At 41.6% G+C, this 16,377-nt stretch overlaps 1 protein-coding gene across 6 annotated transcripts in view; it reads left to right on the top strand.

Moving 5' to 3' along the window:
* gpat2 (glycerol-3-phosphate acyltransferase 2, mitochondrial) overlaps positions 1-16,377 on the top strand; it is a 167,823-nt gene that overhangs the window by 110,539 nt on the left and 40,907 nt on the right. For all 6 annotated transcript variants that reach the window (XM_034691787.1, XM_034691788.1, XM_034691789.1 and 3 more), the window contains exons 4-8: positions 10,700-10,803; positions 14,437-14,547; positions 15,170-15,240; positions 15,328-15,438; positions 15,866-15,988. In XM_034691787.1, coding sequence (XP_034547678.1) covers positions 10,732-10,803; positions 14,437-14,547; positions 15,170-15,240; positions 15,328-15,438; positions 15,866-15,988 — 488 coding nt within the window. In that variant the 5' untranslated portion in view covers positions 10,700-10,731. The remainder of the gene's footprint in view (positions 1-10,699; positions 10,804-14,436; positions 14,548-15,169; positions 15,241-15,327; positions 15,439-15,865; positions 15,989-16,377) is intronic.

Raw genomic sequence — 16,377 nt, 5'->3', positions numbered from 1 at the left:
TTGTGGGGTGTGGGTTTGTTCGGCTGCTTCACTTGTTGTCGTGAATCAAAGTGAGTGGTCCGCACAGTAAGTGTGTGTTGGAGAGGAGGCGGGGGGCGCAGGCTTCATGGTTCAGTGTTTTGTTGATAGTAAGGTTGTCAGAGTGGTGATCATCATTAAGGGCTCCTTGTGAAACACAGGGAAATGCCACTGAGAGCAACATGAAACCTGCACAGTAAGCATTTAAAAGTTTTCCCAGTATACAACACAGATGTTCATGGATGAAGAAATGAGATGGAGAGCTTTACTATTTACTTGTGTAAGCACTAATTGGTTCTCTCCTTCTCTGAGCCAGTGACCAGAGACAAAGTATTACTCCACTGACAGGAACATAAGGGCATCTACGAAACAGAGAAGTGAGTACAGGAACACTTCACATGGCCCGGAACGCACAGTACATGAGCACCGACACTTAAATCCCTCGACTCATATCCAAAGTCATCTTCTGTATTTTTTCTGTTTGTTAGTGTGCAACATTTGTCATAAGTTCATTTAAAAGCAACAAAATACATCAATGACACTTATTTTGGCTGCGGCAAAAATGGTATCACTGATGAAAGGAAGTGAACATAGTTTTGTTGTGGGGGACTTTGAATGTGTATGAACTGGAGCATGCTGGGAAGTTTAAAGTAGTTTCAGAGAAATAACTGAGTGCATGTTTATAATAAAGTAGAAATCACTGAATATGGTCACCCTCACCAACGCTGCTGCCACCACAGGAACTCTGTCATTCTGTGGGAACACTGTTATTATGCTAACTTAAAGTTTGGTTGGCAGGTTATTTCAACTGACCTTTTACAAGAGTGCCGATAACAGCTACATGAAGTCTGTGCTAGTTTCTTAATCTTCCATGAGGGAAAATACAAAAGAAACAATTTGAAAACGTCATATTGAGACATTTTGAGTGCCTTTTTTTGGGGGGGGGGGGGTCATTTTACTATCATATATAACAGTATTGTTATTTCAGTAATTGTTAGATACCAACCTAATTTCTGCTGTAGCTGGATGCTCTCTTGGCCAAAAATCAACACAGCAAATGATCCACAACTGTGATCAGTTTTGAAAGAGCTTAAAGCAGTGTGCCACTTGTCAGCATTTTAATCCTGCCATGCTGCCGACCCTTCTGTAACGCAAGGCGCCAGTGTTCCAAGAAATGTCTGCAGGAAAATGACTCCATTCTGTGGGAGAAGTTGAAAATGTTATTTCAGTGCACCCACACATAATGACTCTTTCCTGCAAACCTCTTCTCTCTGTCTCTTTAGTGTCTATCGCTACTGTGAAACAGAGCCACTCAGTGTGCTTCCATGACAAAATTGTGAGTTATTTTCAGCTGCTGAGGAATTTAACTTACTGTAGGGCATACAGCAGTACCCATGAATGTCAGGCTTGCTACTGAGTCATGCTTTCAATTGGATCAATGTATCCTCATCCCTCTTTGCAGCACAGCTGGTTCAGCACGCCTCAGGGGAAGAGCTCTGGGTCAGAGATGAAATAAATGTTTGTTTAAAGTGGATGCAAAGTTAAGGTGGCAACAAGAAGACGTGACTGGACAGTAGAGGTTGATGAAACAAGAGTACATTGTTCATTATCAATGCAGCCTTTAGAGGAGTCTGATGAATGACACTCGCTCACTCATTAACATATGCTTACACAATTTTTTCTCAAGTGTTGCGTAAAAGCTGGCGACCCTTCCTGAATACTTTTGCTCATGAAACAATTACAAAATAGGCCGGTTATGTAAGACGTTGTTGCATCATGGTGTTTTTAGATTGCATTTGGAAGGGTCTCACAGGTCTTTGTTTACGTTTACACGTATTTGTTGCATCTGGGTCTAAAATGAGGAGCTTCCACATTTTTTTTACATCGGATTCAGGAGATGCATAGCTGCAGGTAACACGCCCTCGCCTCAGTCTGTTTCAGGTTAGCACCGGTGTCTTGTAATCCTGTGTTGTTAATAAAACATCATGGCTGTCAGGGAGAGAAAACCTGTCTGAAGGCAGGAGAGAGGAAGAAGTATGGAGGTGTGAAGGGGGGGGAAATGATGGGTGTCTGACGTGTAATTAGCACTTAGTCTTTTTCTGTGAATCCAATGTGAGGTAGAAACCTTTTCATCTCAAAGTATTAGACAGAAGCAGCTCAGTGATCAGGGTAATTATCATCAGATCCCGTTAGTCAGAAACACGATGATCAGTGTAATTATCATCAGATCCTGTTAGACGAAAACAATTTGATCTCTCTCTTTCCGAGCCTGTCCTCCTTTGCACCCCTGCTTGTTCCTTCAATCAAAGTTGGTACAGTTTTGATGCACGCTTTAATCTTGTTTTCATGAAAGAACATCAAAAGTCACAGAAACACACTTATTTCTCCTTCTCTTTGATTCTCTTCATTTCTTCCCAAACATTTTATATAATCTCTTTACCACTCTGTCTGGGCCTTGTGCTTTGGTTAGATGAAGTGGGTCATCCACTGAAACAAACAAACAAATCCATCATTTTTTAATGATAAGTTAAATTGAAAACAATAAAAACTCAAATGTGTTTTGTCAGACTCAATATATCTTCACAAAGTGGAGTTGTGGGCTGGGTCGCAGTGGCAGCAGGCTGACCCAGAGACTTTCCTCTCAAGCTTCTTCTGAGGGAGGCCAAGACTAACCCAATCCTGATGGGAATTAAAATACCTCCAGCCAGTACCGGGCTCTGGTTTGGTTGAAGCAAAATGATATCTGAAACCCAAGTACCCCCCCCCCCCCCCCCCCCCCCCCCCAATATAACTGAAAAAAGAGACAATTTGTCATTGAAAATAAAATGTCCTTGTGTTGATTACTTTTCCAAAAGATTAGACTTACTGTTAACCCTAAGTAATACACATACCTATGCCCTGTTGTTTCACTATGACAGGTAGCTGGATGGACAAATATGACATTTTTTTATAGCCTAACTATGGGCCAAAATGATAATCATGATTATTTTGCTCAAAATAGAGATCACAATTAGAAACAACGACCATATATTAATTTAGAGACATTTAAGTGTGTATATGTCCTGAGTCTCACCTATTACCAAGGCTGGACAGAGACAAACAATCTGCCCTGTTTTTTCTGGCTCATAACAGTTCCAAACATTCGGTCAAAAATATCATCAAATAGCATTAAAGCTTGACTTTTAGGATGGCTTTGACTAGTTTTGATAATACAGTTGGAGACAAGATCTGTACTTGAGGTGCAGTATTTTCCCAGTGTGGCATTAGAACTTGCACACATTTTATCACAGCACAGTAAGGGGTGCAACGCATCATCGTTTTTCGACCTTTGTCTTTAAACCGGTCAGACTTGGGCCTTGTATCTATGTTTTAGAATAACACAGACCTTTATGTCACTAATTGTTTAGCCTTGCAATCATTAGCTCGTTAACACTGGTTAATGCTGTAGCTTTGTTCTCCATGCTCACTCTCACTCTGCTTTAAAAACACTTACCTGATCCTCCTGCTCTCAGCCTGCTTTGCTGCCATAGACTGTATAAATAATGGATGTAGTATCCGTGACGTCACCCATCTGTGTCTGAAGCGCAGTTTTGAAGCCAATCGTCGGCGGGAACCATATTGGAAATTAGGGATGCTCCGATCGATCGGCCACCGATCATTATCGGCCGATTTCTGTGAAAAAGTATGTGATCGGCGTATGCCGATCAATGCCTTTCATTCCCGATCACAAAAAAACATCACTTGTGGCTCATACTTTGCAGCCTGCAGCCCGAAGAGGGCCTGTGTGTAATGTGCCCCCTCCCCCTTTCCTTCACACTGCGCAGGCGCGCAGCGGCAAACCACAACAAACATGTCTGCCGTGTGGAACTTTTATACAGTCTGTAAGAGTGATGTAAAGTTTGTATCCTGCAACACATGCAACGAAAAAATACCTCGCAGGGGAAGCACGTTAAAAAAGCGTCAACACAACCAATTTAATAAGACATTCAAAGAGCAAACACTTGGCGGAGTATGGTGAGGTTTTGAGGCTCACGGCAGTGAATCAAAAGAAGACAGCCGGAGCAGCATCAGTCAGACGGCAGCTAACACAGCCCACGGTGGCAACACTCGCCTGTATGAGCGTGACAGTCAGAAGGCTAAGCAAATAACCCGAAAAACAATTGAATTCATCAGGCTAGATGAGCCTTTCTCAGTGGTGGAAGACACCGGGTTCACGGCAGACCGCTACGTGCCACCGGGACGTAAATAAATCATAGAGACGCAGCGCTGCCAGAGCTCCACCAGACAGTGCACTCTCACATCGAGCGTCTCCATAAAGAAGGAATCCCATTCTCTGTAAGTTTCACGAGTTTCAAACATGGCATATTCAGAAAGACAAACTTGAGATATATTGTCTTTTATTTATTTGACTTTGTGCACTATTTAGCCTGTTGAGAGCCTTAATGTTTCCAATCTGTTAAAGATTGGGTTACTGATAGCAGGTACATTTAAGTGTTTTTCAGTTGTCCTTTTGACTGAATAGTTGCTGCATTGTGCCTGCAAGGTTTCTTTTTTTGTATTTTTTCTCTTGAAGAAGTTAGTAAAAAGACGTTTTTTTTCTAAATTAAGGTGATTTTATGGTTCCTTTTTTCCCAGATCATGTAGCACTCACCATAGCTAAATTGAAAAATGTACAGAAAATCCATGTGATCAGTATCGGTGATCAGCAGTGATCGGCACTCATGGCTGATTGGTATAGGAATCGGCAGCATAAAATCTGATCGGAGCATCCCTATTGGAAATGTTGAACTCAACCTAACTGCTGTAGAGCTAGTGTAAGGTAAAGAGGCGGGCTTTGAGCCTCCTCGCCAACAGCTACAGTGTTATAGCCTGTCAATCAAGTCAGCTGTGCCTCTCATGATGAAAACAGGTAATTTTAATATCTTCAAAACAGCTACGTTATTAAAACATTAACCCCCCGTACAGTGTGTGCCGATCGAGAAATGAGCTATCCAGACTACACTCGTTTTTGTACCAGGCTGGGAAAGTATTTATTTCTGCTGTTAAGATCACCTTTTTGAATGTGTGCGTATGTGGTTTCCGGTACTTCCGGAGCCAGCCTCAAGCGGACACTCAAAAACTGCACCTTTTTAACACTTCCACATTCACTTCAATTCTTGCCGTTGCACATGAAATCCAGGCCTTGGTTGTTTGCTCTTTGTTTGAAAGTTCTCGTTTCATTTCTTTCTTAGTTTGAGAAACATGTCAGTCACATGGTTTAATGCTTTCTGCTGTTTCTTGTTGCTTAGATTTAATGTATAAACCTGCTGCTTGCTAATTCTAGGGTTGTATCAGAGGGTTTGGTCATGGGGTTTACATCAAGTAATCTCTGTTCTTCAAACAGTAAAGACATTTCAAAAGTTTTCCCTCATTATTAAGTCCACATGACTTGATTAATGAGGTGGAGACTGTAAATGCTTTCACTGATTTTAATGTTTTCTCACTGTAAGCTAAGTAACCCCAACTGACCAGCCACCAAACTAATGCTACTCTTGTTGAAGGTTAAAGGTCAGCATCTGATTGAAGACAGCACACAGTAGCAGTATACAGAAAAACACAGCAAGACCTCAGTAAACCAGGCCATGACACATTAAGTGATCCAAGGTGCCGCAGACCGGTGCACTTTGATCTTCATCATCAAGATAACAAATCAGATTGGTGAATCTTTACAGCCCTGATAACAATGGACGTCCATCTCTCTCTGATAACCTGCAGAGCATGTGTTAGAAGTTTTCAGCAACACAGCAGGAATAGAGAGTGAGGAGAGATCCGTCACACTGAGAACAATAGATGGAAATGAATGCATGTGTACATGATGTCGCCTTTATCTCCTGTACGGTACACCAGCAAAATCAATACCTGTGCAGCCAGTGATTTAGATGTTCATCATCTGACCTATCAGACATATTCAGGAAGATCTGACGGTTATGGGACTTAAATGGTAACAATATGGTGGCTGATATGGCGACTTTTTGACCTGGAAAAGCTCTTTCCCATGTGGATTGTCTGAATATCTTTGTAAGAACTAGGGATGACCACAATTAATCGATTAATTGATTGTTAAGAAATTACTCGAAACACACATTTTTGTTATCAATTTTCCGTCACGTGGAACAAACATCATGTGGTCTCATATTACACTCAGCTATCAGGGAGGTGTTTTAAGTTTAAAGCATGTTTCGATGTGAATCAGCTGGTAAAGGTGTTGCGCACAGCGGAGACGCTCAGCTGGGGCTGCGGCTGTGCGTCAGGTCTCCACGTGCGCTTTTTAAAAGAGGATCAATACAAAACTGCTGCCAACAACAACACGGACACAAAGGTTGACAGCTTTAAACAGGATATTTCCCAACTTTGGATACGAAGGCAACAGACAGGTGGGAAATTCTGGTACGCTACGTTTGCAAATCAGCAACATCAGAGCCGTCTGGGCTTTTCTCCAGCGGGACTCATTATGACCCGGTTAGGCTCCTGGCTGACACCTGACCGAATACACATGTTTATTTTTCTCAATAAGAACGAGTAGACAGAAAACTGGACACTGTGAGTCTGAAGTACTTTTCTGTTAGTATTATGAGCCTTCACTTTATAAGACTATGTCCGCGGAGAATATTTTAATGAGCCTGATCGTTGATATTCTGCGTGTCAAACGTGTGCCTGTATTCAATCCCGTCAGTGATATGCATTTTGTTGCTGTAGAAAATACAATCTAGGGGGAAAACAACCTATTTGGCATTGTTTTTGACGTAAGAATAATAATGGGTTTTTTTAATCAATTAATCGATAATTGATCGTTAACATTTCCAAAAATCGATCACGGAAAATACTTAAAATGTACATCCCTAGTAAGAACATTTAAAATGTTCCCACACTAAAAGTGAAAAATCCCAGCTTTGGTACAATATCATCTTTTGACATAAATCTTTTAAGCAACATTATCTTTTTATGTATGTAATTAGTTCAAATTGAAATGAAAGAAAATAGCTGAATTAAATAAACATTGGATATATAAAAGATGTATGTAATCAGATAGTAATACCAGTAGCCAGAGTGCTTTAAATGTTTTAAAACCTGTCATTTGAGAGTTTATGTAAGGCGGTATGTGGACAGTACAGTAATAAAGGGAGAAGGAGAAAGAGAGGTTTATGGTGAAGAATTCCTTTGATCTCTGGTATTAGTGATACTCTTCACTCCATGACACACAACCACTGATTCACAGATTGATTTTCTCCATGTGTGCAGTCAAAGGGAGACAGTTGATGCATCCAGGTGCATAGCTGTGTGTGAGTTTACGGTATTAACATTCCATTCAAACAGCCTGGTTTACATGCAGACTGAGAATAAAAGCCCATCACGTTGATGTCCCTGTGGCGATATCTATCGTCCCGCTCAGCAGAATCCTTGCTCCCCCAGTGGTTTATTAAAGAAGGCTCATAAGCATGTCAAACACATGCTGTTAATGCTATCATCAAGTACTCTATGTACCGTTGGATTTTCTTATTTATACCTCACTGAGGCAGAGCTCAGGTTAAACCTTTCTTTCCAGCTGGAGGAGAATCCTCTGCCAGCAGCAATCAGAGTTATAACTATTGTAGCCACTGATTGGATTTGGATGTTTTTAAAGCACATACAGTAACTAAATGAATACCTATTGTGGAGAAAGGTCGGCTGCTTACAGAGCTGACCTGTAGAGATAAGCTCTACAGGGCTCCTGACTCTGCCAAACAATGAAGTCATAATTGTCCTCTCGAGGGCTGAACAATAATAAAGATAGTAAAGAGACAAAACCTGGTATCTGACATTTATATTAATATATGACTCATATTGATATTTATCATTTCATAGCAATGGCATTACAGATGTTTGTTGCAGATAGAGAGATCTTGATGACAGTGATTTATCAGTCTGTGTCCTGATTTCTACCCTGCTGATTTCACAAACTCCCAAGGAGGTCCAGATTACTTAAATCTGGATTATATCACACTCCTCCACTCCTGTCATATTCTAGTTTAGATGAAAATAACTCATAATTGATATTTTTACATTGATTGTGTTGTGATCTTGCCTTCACCATGTGGAGAAGTCATTAGTTATTTCCTGCTAATTGCTGTGTTCTTACACAAAATGTCCTCATCATCACCTTGTGAAAGGTAAGCGTTCCTTTGATATCGGTTTGCCTAAAATCCTTAAGTGTTTTACTGCTTTGCCCGGGTGTTTCCTTTGAAGCTTCATTGACAGATCATTGAGTTAATGAGAGCGTCTGCATCTGTGGAAAAGCAGCGGACTGACTTTAAAGCATTCAACATTGAAGGAATGATTGGAGGAAGACTTGTTTGATTCTGCATCGGCAGAATATTCCAAGGAACTTGTTCCAAGTGAAGGAAAAAAACAACATCTGATTTGTATGCAGTGTGAATTTCAGCCAGGACTGCATACAATACAAACTGGATTGGTAAACAAGTTATGAGTGCAGGCGGTGTTTCAGCGGTCCCATTGTGGGATTTTGCTCAGAAGCAGGTTTTTTTTTTTTACAAATACATACAATCAAAATGGGCGCTGACGCTTTATTTTACCTTGAGAACGTAGAAATCTGAAGCTGTAGCCAGGTAACATGTCATGACCTTGATGACATAAATACACAGGGTGATGTACAGACCATGGTTTACCATTTGTGTTGCTGTACTTGTTGACGTGTTGCCACAGGACCTTTGTCGTTCATGGTCTTTATTATAATCTACAACTACATAAAGATTCAAACTAGAACACCCTGCTGCATGTGTGAGAATACACAAAATATATTTAGTGTACGTGCATTGATTTTCATCACTGAATTGACTTAGGATCTTCATTTTTCATACCTGTCTTTTTTTATTTTTTCAGATATAGCCTTTGGTGTTTTTAAAGCACCCACTAATCAATGAGGACTTGACTTGACTGCACCCAACCAACATCACTTAAACTGCTCCACTGCAATGATCTAATCTGACCTGGCAGCTCTTAATGGCTTCTGATTTATAATCCTTTCTCACAGCGGGCTCACCTCAGTCTGGGCTTTCACGTTAGCAAACTACAGCATATTAATTAGAGCTGTAATTGATCAATTAACCCCCATGCAGAGGATGAACTAAGCAAGTGTAAACGAGAATAGGTACATGTGGCTCAGGTTGAATACCTGTCATGTTTCTATGTATCAGCCTGGGAATTCACGTTTTGTATGTTGACGGAAAAGGCTGTGTGAGCGAAGTGAAACCTTTTGTTGTGTTGCACATCTCTGTCCTTGGCTTGTTGCTCTTTCTGGCTGTTTTCATGCGGTCTCTATTCCCTCTGGAGAAGCTTATATAACCCCATTAGAGCTTTTTCTGATTCTCCGCCTGTGCAATTCTCAGTTTTACTCCCTGTTGTGTTACTTTGTGTCCTTCATCACCCTCTGCACCTGTGAGGCTCTACCAAGCTCAGGGATTGTCTTATCAACTCCTTTGTTCCCACTGGAGCCGGTAATGAATGTGGGAATTTGAGCCAGTTGAAATGGAGCATCTCCCCATGGGACAGGTTTAATTTTTAATTAGCAAAGTTAATGGGGCAGGGTGGGATCAACAAAGTGGGAGACAGAGATGCAAAGGGAAAACTCTCCCACCGCAGCTAATGAGACTCCTGATTATGATGTGTATAACCCCAGAAAGATTTACTAGAGGAGTGTTTGTGCCACAGGGTGACAGCCAGCCACGTCTTCATCCTTGATGGTGGAAACAAAGCCTTACAGAAAACTAAAGAAGCCTCTCTAAGGACGGTGGCTTTTATGACTGCATAGCTGTCTCTTTTGAGAAGGAGCGCTGCCTCTTGATCTTCATTAATCTACCTTAATCTCAGATGAGTACTCACTTGAGCCCAGTCACTGTCAACATTATCAATTAGGTAACCTAGTTAAGCTACATCGTATTAAATATGACTTATCTTGCCAATCTCTCTCTTTCTTCAGAGTGGCCGAGGGACCAGCATCAGTTACATAAGAGCTGTTTTTCAGCTGATGGCTATGTACCCTGCTTTTAATGATTTATAACCCACTACTGAGTGTCAGCCGCACTGCACCTGAATGTTGCTGAGCAGAGACAACCTCTAGTTCCTTTCAATTTCTAACCCTATAATGGCAGTCCTGTCCTTGTTGCACTCCTACCGGCATACAAAAGGGAGCACACGACTTTAAAGTAAAGTTTGCTGAGGTAACAATGGGAAACCAACACAAGGGATCCGGTGGCAAGAAGCTACTTTGTGTTAACTGAAAATAAATGAAGGGAAAGTAAAGAATTTGAGAAAACTTGTGATGGTGGAGGGGAAGAGGAACGGCTTAGATTGGTGAAATTGTAGCTATGGGCACAGAGTGATATATCAGTGAGAGCTGCCAACAATCCCCTGCCAAGGACAAGATGACAAAATGTATTTTGTGTTGCTAAGATTGTGTTTATTTTCTTAGTTTGGAGAGATAGAGCTGTTTCTCAAAGGGTTGCCCTCTCATATCCACGAAGGCAGATGATTACTGCCCCACTCAGATTCCCATGTGCTCACAAACAATCAGACTCAATGTGAGAATGCACTGTTGTAAAGTGACACTGCATAATTTATTCTATTCCCCCAATCTTTTCTTTGGCAGGTCTCCGGGCAGAAGTCTGCAGGCGGCTCACTATGGTGCAGGAGAAGAATGAGGGGATAAACAAAGACATGGTTCTTCCACCAATCCAACAGAATCGACCCGCTGTAAGAACGCTGCCTGCATCACTCTCTCCAGCTGTCATCTTCCACTTCCTCCACATGAACTCATCTCCAACGTTTTGCTCCTTACAATCACGAGAGAACATGCACGGCCCCAAGTGATTCATTCTTTTTTATGTTTACCAAATCGCAGGATGTGGTTTATCACTGAGTCACACTGACCTATCAGAAAATGAAAATAATTTAATCCAATTACTTTGAAATTTGGGGAAACATGCACTTTGCATGGTTGCAGTTAAATTTGAAGTTGTTTAAAATTTTTGTGTGTTTAAAAATGGAACTGAAGCCTATGGGCATGTTGCGTAGCTTCTAATAAGACTGGAGGCAGGGTGCAGGGGGGTCTGTAAAACAACAAAGCTTAACCAAACTAGATGTTTGGGCCTGAAGGGAAGAGAGGAGTGATCATTTGGGCAGCCATCCTAAATGTTGTCTTTGTCTTTAGACGAAAATGCCTTTTTGTTTTAGTCTCAGAGTTTTTAGACGGAGTCCTGAGGAAATGCTACATTCAAATTCATGCTAGTTTTCCGTGACTACCAACCCTAGCTTTAAGTCTGTTTAGATGTCAGTACAATTGCTGGATTCTTTAACTAAAGCTGGGTCACACACTACAACATGATCGCAACAGTTTGGGGCCCGATTTCCCCCCTCTGATAAATCCCAGCTAAGGCCCGATTATCTGCTGGTTCTAAAGATTATCTTGCCAGAGTCTCAGTAGTGTGAGGTGGCAAGAGCAATTTTCTCGGCTCTTCCTGCTCAGAAGACAATCAGGGCCGCCCCCACTTAAAATCGGAAATATTAACCATGTTCAATATATGAATCAGAAATAGCCCACAGCCAATCAGAAAGCAAGCTGACTGGTGACAGAAGCTACAGTGCAGTTTACACAGTGTAGCTTCTGTTTTTGATGCCCTGCCAGTGTCTCCTCAACAGGGACTGTGCTGACTGTTATCTACTTAATGTTGTACAATCACTGTTGATAAGTCCCTCATTCAACACTGGTTTCAAAATACTCAAACCAGCTGTCCCTTTGAATAAGCTCTGGCCCAATTAACTCAGGCTTAGAAAGTTCCCTTATCCACTTTGTGCTCTACCTTCTGAACTTGGAGGCAAACAAACAGACCAGCATTAAGTAGAGAGGGTAGGACAGTACAAGCGTGTACTATAACTTCACATACAACAGCACTGAGTCCTTTTTTGGAGTTTTATATAACTGATTCATCCACAATACATCCATCACTTTACCCTAAAACACATCCACTTGCACATTAAGTACTGTCATGTGTTTAAGGATCAAAGCAACCAGGAATGATAACTCCTGCTCTGCGTAACCACCTCCAGACTCTGTCTCTAAACCTGAAGGACTTTCATCTGTCTTAATTATGACAACTTCTCCCAATAGTTGTGTCTTATGATTATTTGTATTTCCTGTTGTATTGTGCATCAATGTAGAGCTTTGTGGCAGCCGAATGCCTCCGTTGCCAGAATCACTTCAGGACAGGAATGCTGCTCTTGGAAGGACTTCCAGTTCACTCCATCATCTTAACATTGTTAAAACGCCCAAATTAAGTACAATTTGATTTTACCATCTTTAATGTGATTATCCAATCAGTGTTGATGATATATTCAGTCAATTTAGGGGAGAACATTCCTCAGTGCGTTATTGACTGAGAAAGTCGACTTTTCCTGCTTGTGAAGTCATGCCAGCGCTGTATTTGTGTCCCAGGATGTTTTGTGTATTTGAGCACAATGCCTTACAGACATGAGTTATTTAATCCTCCCCTCTTCTTCTCTTCTTCTGGTCAAGTAACACATTTATAATTTCTTGTCTTCTTCACCCTTTCATTTGTTCTAGCTTCAGGATGAACTAGCAGGTTAATTTGAATTATTGATAGCTGGCTCTCAGCTTTGCCATCATGCTAATCTTTAATCTTTAAATTGACCTTCTCTTAACAAGACACTAATTCAGTCAGCTGCTCTGTTCCTGGGAATCCATCATCATGATTCAAAGAAAGGAAAGTGTGAGCGATGTAACAAGATATATTAGCTCATTTAGAATAAACTGGGTTATCTGTCTAAATCCAAACTTTCAGGCATACCCCCCCCCCCCTTCCTTCCCTAACACACACACACACAGTGCATTTTATTTAATGAGTATTGCGGCTGTTTGTTATCATAACACAAATATTTGTACATGGACCAGCAGTCAACTTGCTACAGGAGACCTGAAGTCTGGTTGATTAGTATACAGTGCACAGTGTGGCCTGTACTTCAGTGCAGGAGCTGTTTATGCCTGATGTGCGCTGATTGCCTGATACTGGGTCTCATATGGGCCCCGTATTAATATTTACAGCACTGCAAGTTATTGCACGCTGTTGTGGGCTCAGAATTAATCCAATCACAGCATTACAAAAATCATAACAAAAACAAAATGAGATCAAGAGCAAAGAATCCAAACAGTCGAACTCTTTTCTTGATGTCCTCTGTCTGCATGCTCTGCTACATCACTGAGGAGCCGTGAAATCAAATGGAGCCCAAATATTGCAGCATTTTCTCGTGTTGGAGGGCTAATGGTGCAATGAGAGAACAGGCTCTGTAGCTTTCCTTCACAACAAGGATAGATTTTTCCAATGCTTAACTGTTTAGCTTTGAAGCAAGTCAATGTAATTACACTTTTAGAGGCTACTTTGTTTAAGTGGGGAGAATTGTGTCTTTCTATATGAGGATGCATTGCTCTGTGTGGTAGTCTCTTCTTTGATCCTGCAGCGCTGCTGTCAGAGCGATTCTCTGCCTGTCTAAGTCCTTGTCAGGCTCATGTTTACATGTTTAAAAACACTTAAAACACAAAGTGACATAAAAGGCAGAGAAATCAGCTTCCTCCCATTGAAATCTATTTTGGGAAACTGGGCTTCTCTGACTTTTTACATAAATTACAGAAACAAGACAACATGTCAACAGAATTAAATCAAGTTAATTTCACTAGAAGTTAACTTTTTTTAGCTCTTGTCCGTCAATACCCATCGACTGCGCTTGCAGAACCCAGCATCTAGCAGGACCGCCGGACAGCTGGAGTCATGTGACGATGGTTTTCTCGCGATAATTACTGAATCATCAATTATCCGACTTCTCTCCTCATCCATGTTGTTTTTGTTGACCTCTGAAAACCTCTGACCTGTTGACTCCAGGCCTGGCTCCACTCATCAAGACAGTTTGTTCTCTCTAGATCGTATTTCACTGAACTACGGCAATAGTGTTTTATCCTGAAAATGAACCAGAGGTTTCAATTTTGTTTCGGTGCCTGACCTCCTGTCCTGCTTGATTTGCTCTGTTGAGATTGATGTGTCATGCTCCGGCATCTGGCAAAAATAGAAGTCTTGCGTTTCTGATCCGGAGGGCTCTGACCTGATCCAGTGGAAGTTACCACATTGACTAGCATGAAACCGATCAACTGTGGTGCTGTGACTGATCGGAGACGGACCGGACACAGACTCTGTGGAAGTTGGCCGTGTCTCCCATTATGCACTGAGTTTATGCCGTATACACAAATTAAAACCCATGTTGTTTCCAGCCATTCAGATTTGACACCCTTTTTTTGTTTAATTGTGTTTCCCTCCTTCGCAGTTGTCATGGGAAACAAAGATCAAGAAGAAGCTGAAGACGGTGCCTCCCTGTCTGGGCAAGTTCAGACCAGTTGTTGGCCAGTGCTGCCACCAGTGCACCCCAAACAGTCTGGTGAGTGAGTAACCCAGAGACCTCAGAAGGTGAAGAGAGAGCAAGCAGAGGAAAGGTTGAAATCAAATTAATACAATACGGGAGGATGGCTGTATGTTGATACCATCCAACAAATCTCATTTGTGCCCGTGATGTGCTTCCAAGTGACCAACCATAACCCTGTCTGAAAACACAATGACCTTCACGACACAATCCTGACTCATATGCAATGTGCAGCTTTATCACACAATACAATACCACAGCTGCTGCAAGTTTTGAGTGAGTGTGACTAAAGGAATGTTTTTTGACCGAGAACTGAACTACCAGCCCATGACCTGCAAACCACACTTATTCACCTGCAAGGTTGACTGAGACCAGACAAACGGTATCTGTACCTTGGGACATGATATGGTACACACGTCAGGTGAATCTGTAAAATGTTGCAAAGAAATGCTCGCTGGCACAGATCTAAACACACGGACGAAGTAATGTATATTTTATTCAACCCCATGGAAAACTGGAATGGAAAGAGATGTTCCTTGTTTTCTGTTCAATGACTTTTATTGTGCCTGCTTGAGCTCATTCTATGTTGAGATTACTACCCATGTCATCTGTCTTTGTTTGTTCTTCTGTCACTGTTCAGAGCAAGAAACTTGGACAAAACTCCTCCCTTGGCTTCCACAACGTTCTCAGTGTCAGCGAGACACACACTAGGTATTGATGATATCCACAGTGTAGTTTGTCCCTCCACACACACTGACAAACATTTTCTAGCTCTTCATTTTCTGTTTTCTGTTGTAGGTATCGAGGCTGGCTAGTGCGGAGGGTGTGCTGCCTGCTGTTTGTGAGTGGGTGCAAGGTTTACGCAAGTCCAGTTAGCAACAGACGGGAGAGAGTCTGTCAAAGCAACAGGTACCTTTGGCCAAGGAGAAGGAGGTGTGAGAGGAGAAGCGATGCCAAGGGAGAGTAAATAAATGATAGGCAGAGATATAGAAAATGAAACTGGTTCTGTTCGAGGAGGGAAAGAGAAAGGAAGAGAGGAGATAAGGAACACAAACAAAGATACTGAAAATGAAGGCTATCACGGGGTCTGTGCAGAGAGAATGAAAGACGATAAGTTTGGACTGTCGTCACACTTCCCTTATCTCTGTCACAAAGTCCTCGGTTTGTATTTGTTGTTCTCTCTCCCTTGGCATAATTGAATTTAACCTTTATGTAACCTCTTTACTCATGGATCTAGTTGTTGTTGTCTTACTGGAAGGAGGGTGTTTGTCAGTGTGTAGCACAAGAGAGGCTTTGTGCTGTGTTATTCCTGCTGTCCTGTGACCATGTGTTCCAGGGTGAAGGAGGCGCTCACAGCAGAGCATAAAGCACCTGAGGGGGGAGATAGCCAAGGGCAGACCAGCCTCCTCTCACCATGCCTCCCCCTCATTAACACCTGCATCTCTCCTGGCCTCTTACGGTGTGTGATTGTTATGTGTATGTGTGCCAGTTGGCAAAGACAGGGATCAAATATTGTCTCTTGACTGTTGTGTACTCTGCAACCCTCATCACTTAAAATAAGTAAAAAATATACAGAATATATTCCACATTGTCTGTGGCTGTAATTAAATCGAACCTTAATGTCAATTCAGAGTCAGTTTAACCATCCAAAGACACTAAAAGCTCCATAAAAAATTCAACAAGTGAACAAGAGGCAATAGAGTCGGAGCTTTTAAACTTTTCAGAAACCAAACTAAAGAAAAATGTATAATTTTACCGGTTTATTTTTCTGGCGTTGTTGTTTCTCTACCACCAAAAGATAACAGCTCTCAATCTGAGCTCTGATCTGAATATCAACGAGGTGTAGAC

Source organism: Notolabrus celidotus, chromosome 9, assembly GCF_009762535.1.
Source record: "Notolabrus celidotus isolate fNotCel1 chromosome 9, fNotCel1.pri, whole genome shotgun sequence".
Lineage (NCBI taxonomy): Eukaryota > Metazoa > Chordata > Actinopteri > Labriformes > Labridae > Notolabrus > Notolabrus celidotus.
Note: the sequence above shows the minus strand (reverse complement) of the source record. Positions and strands in the feature narration are given on the sequence as shown.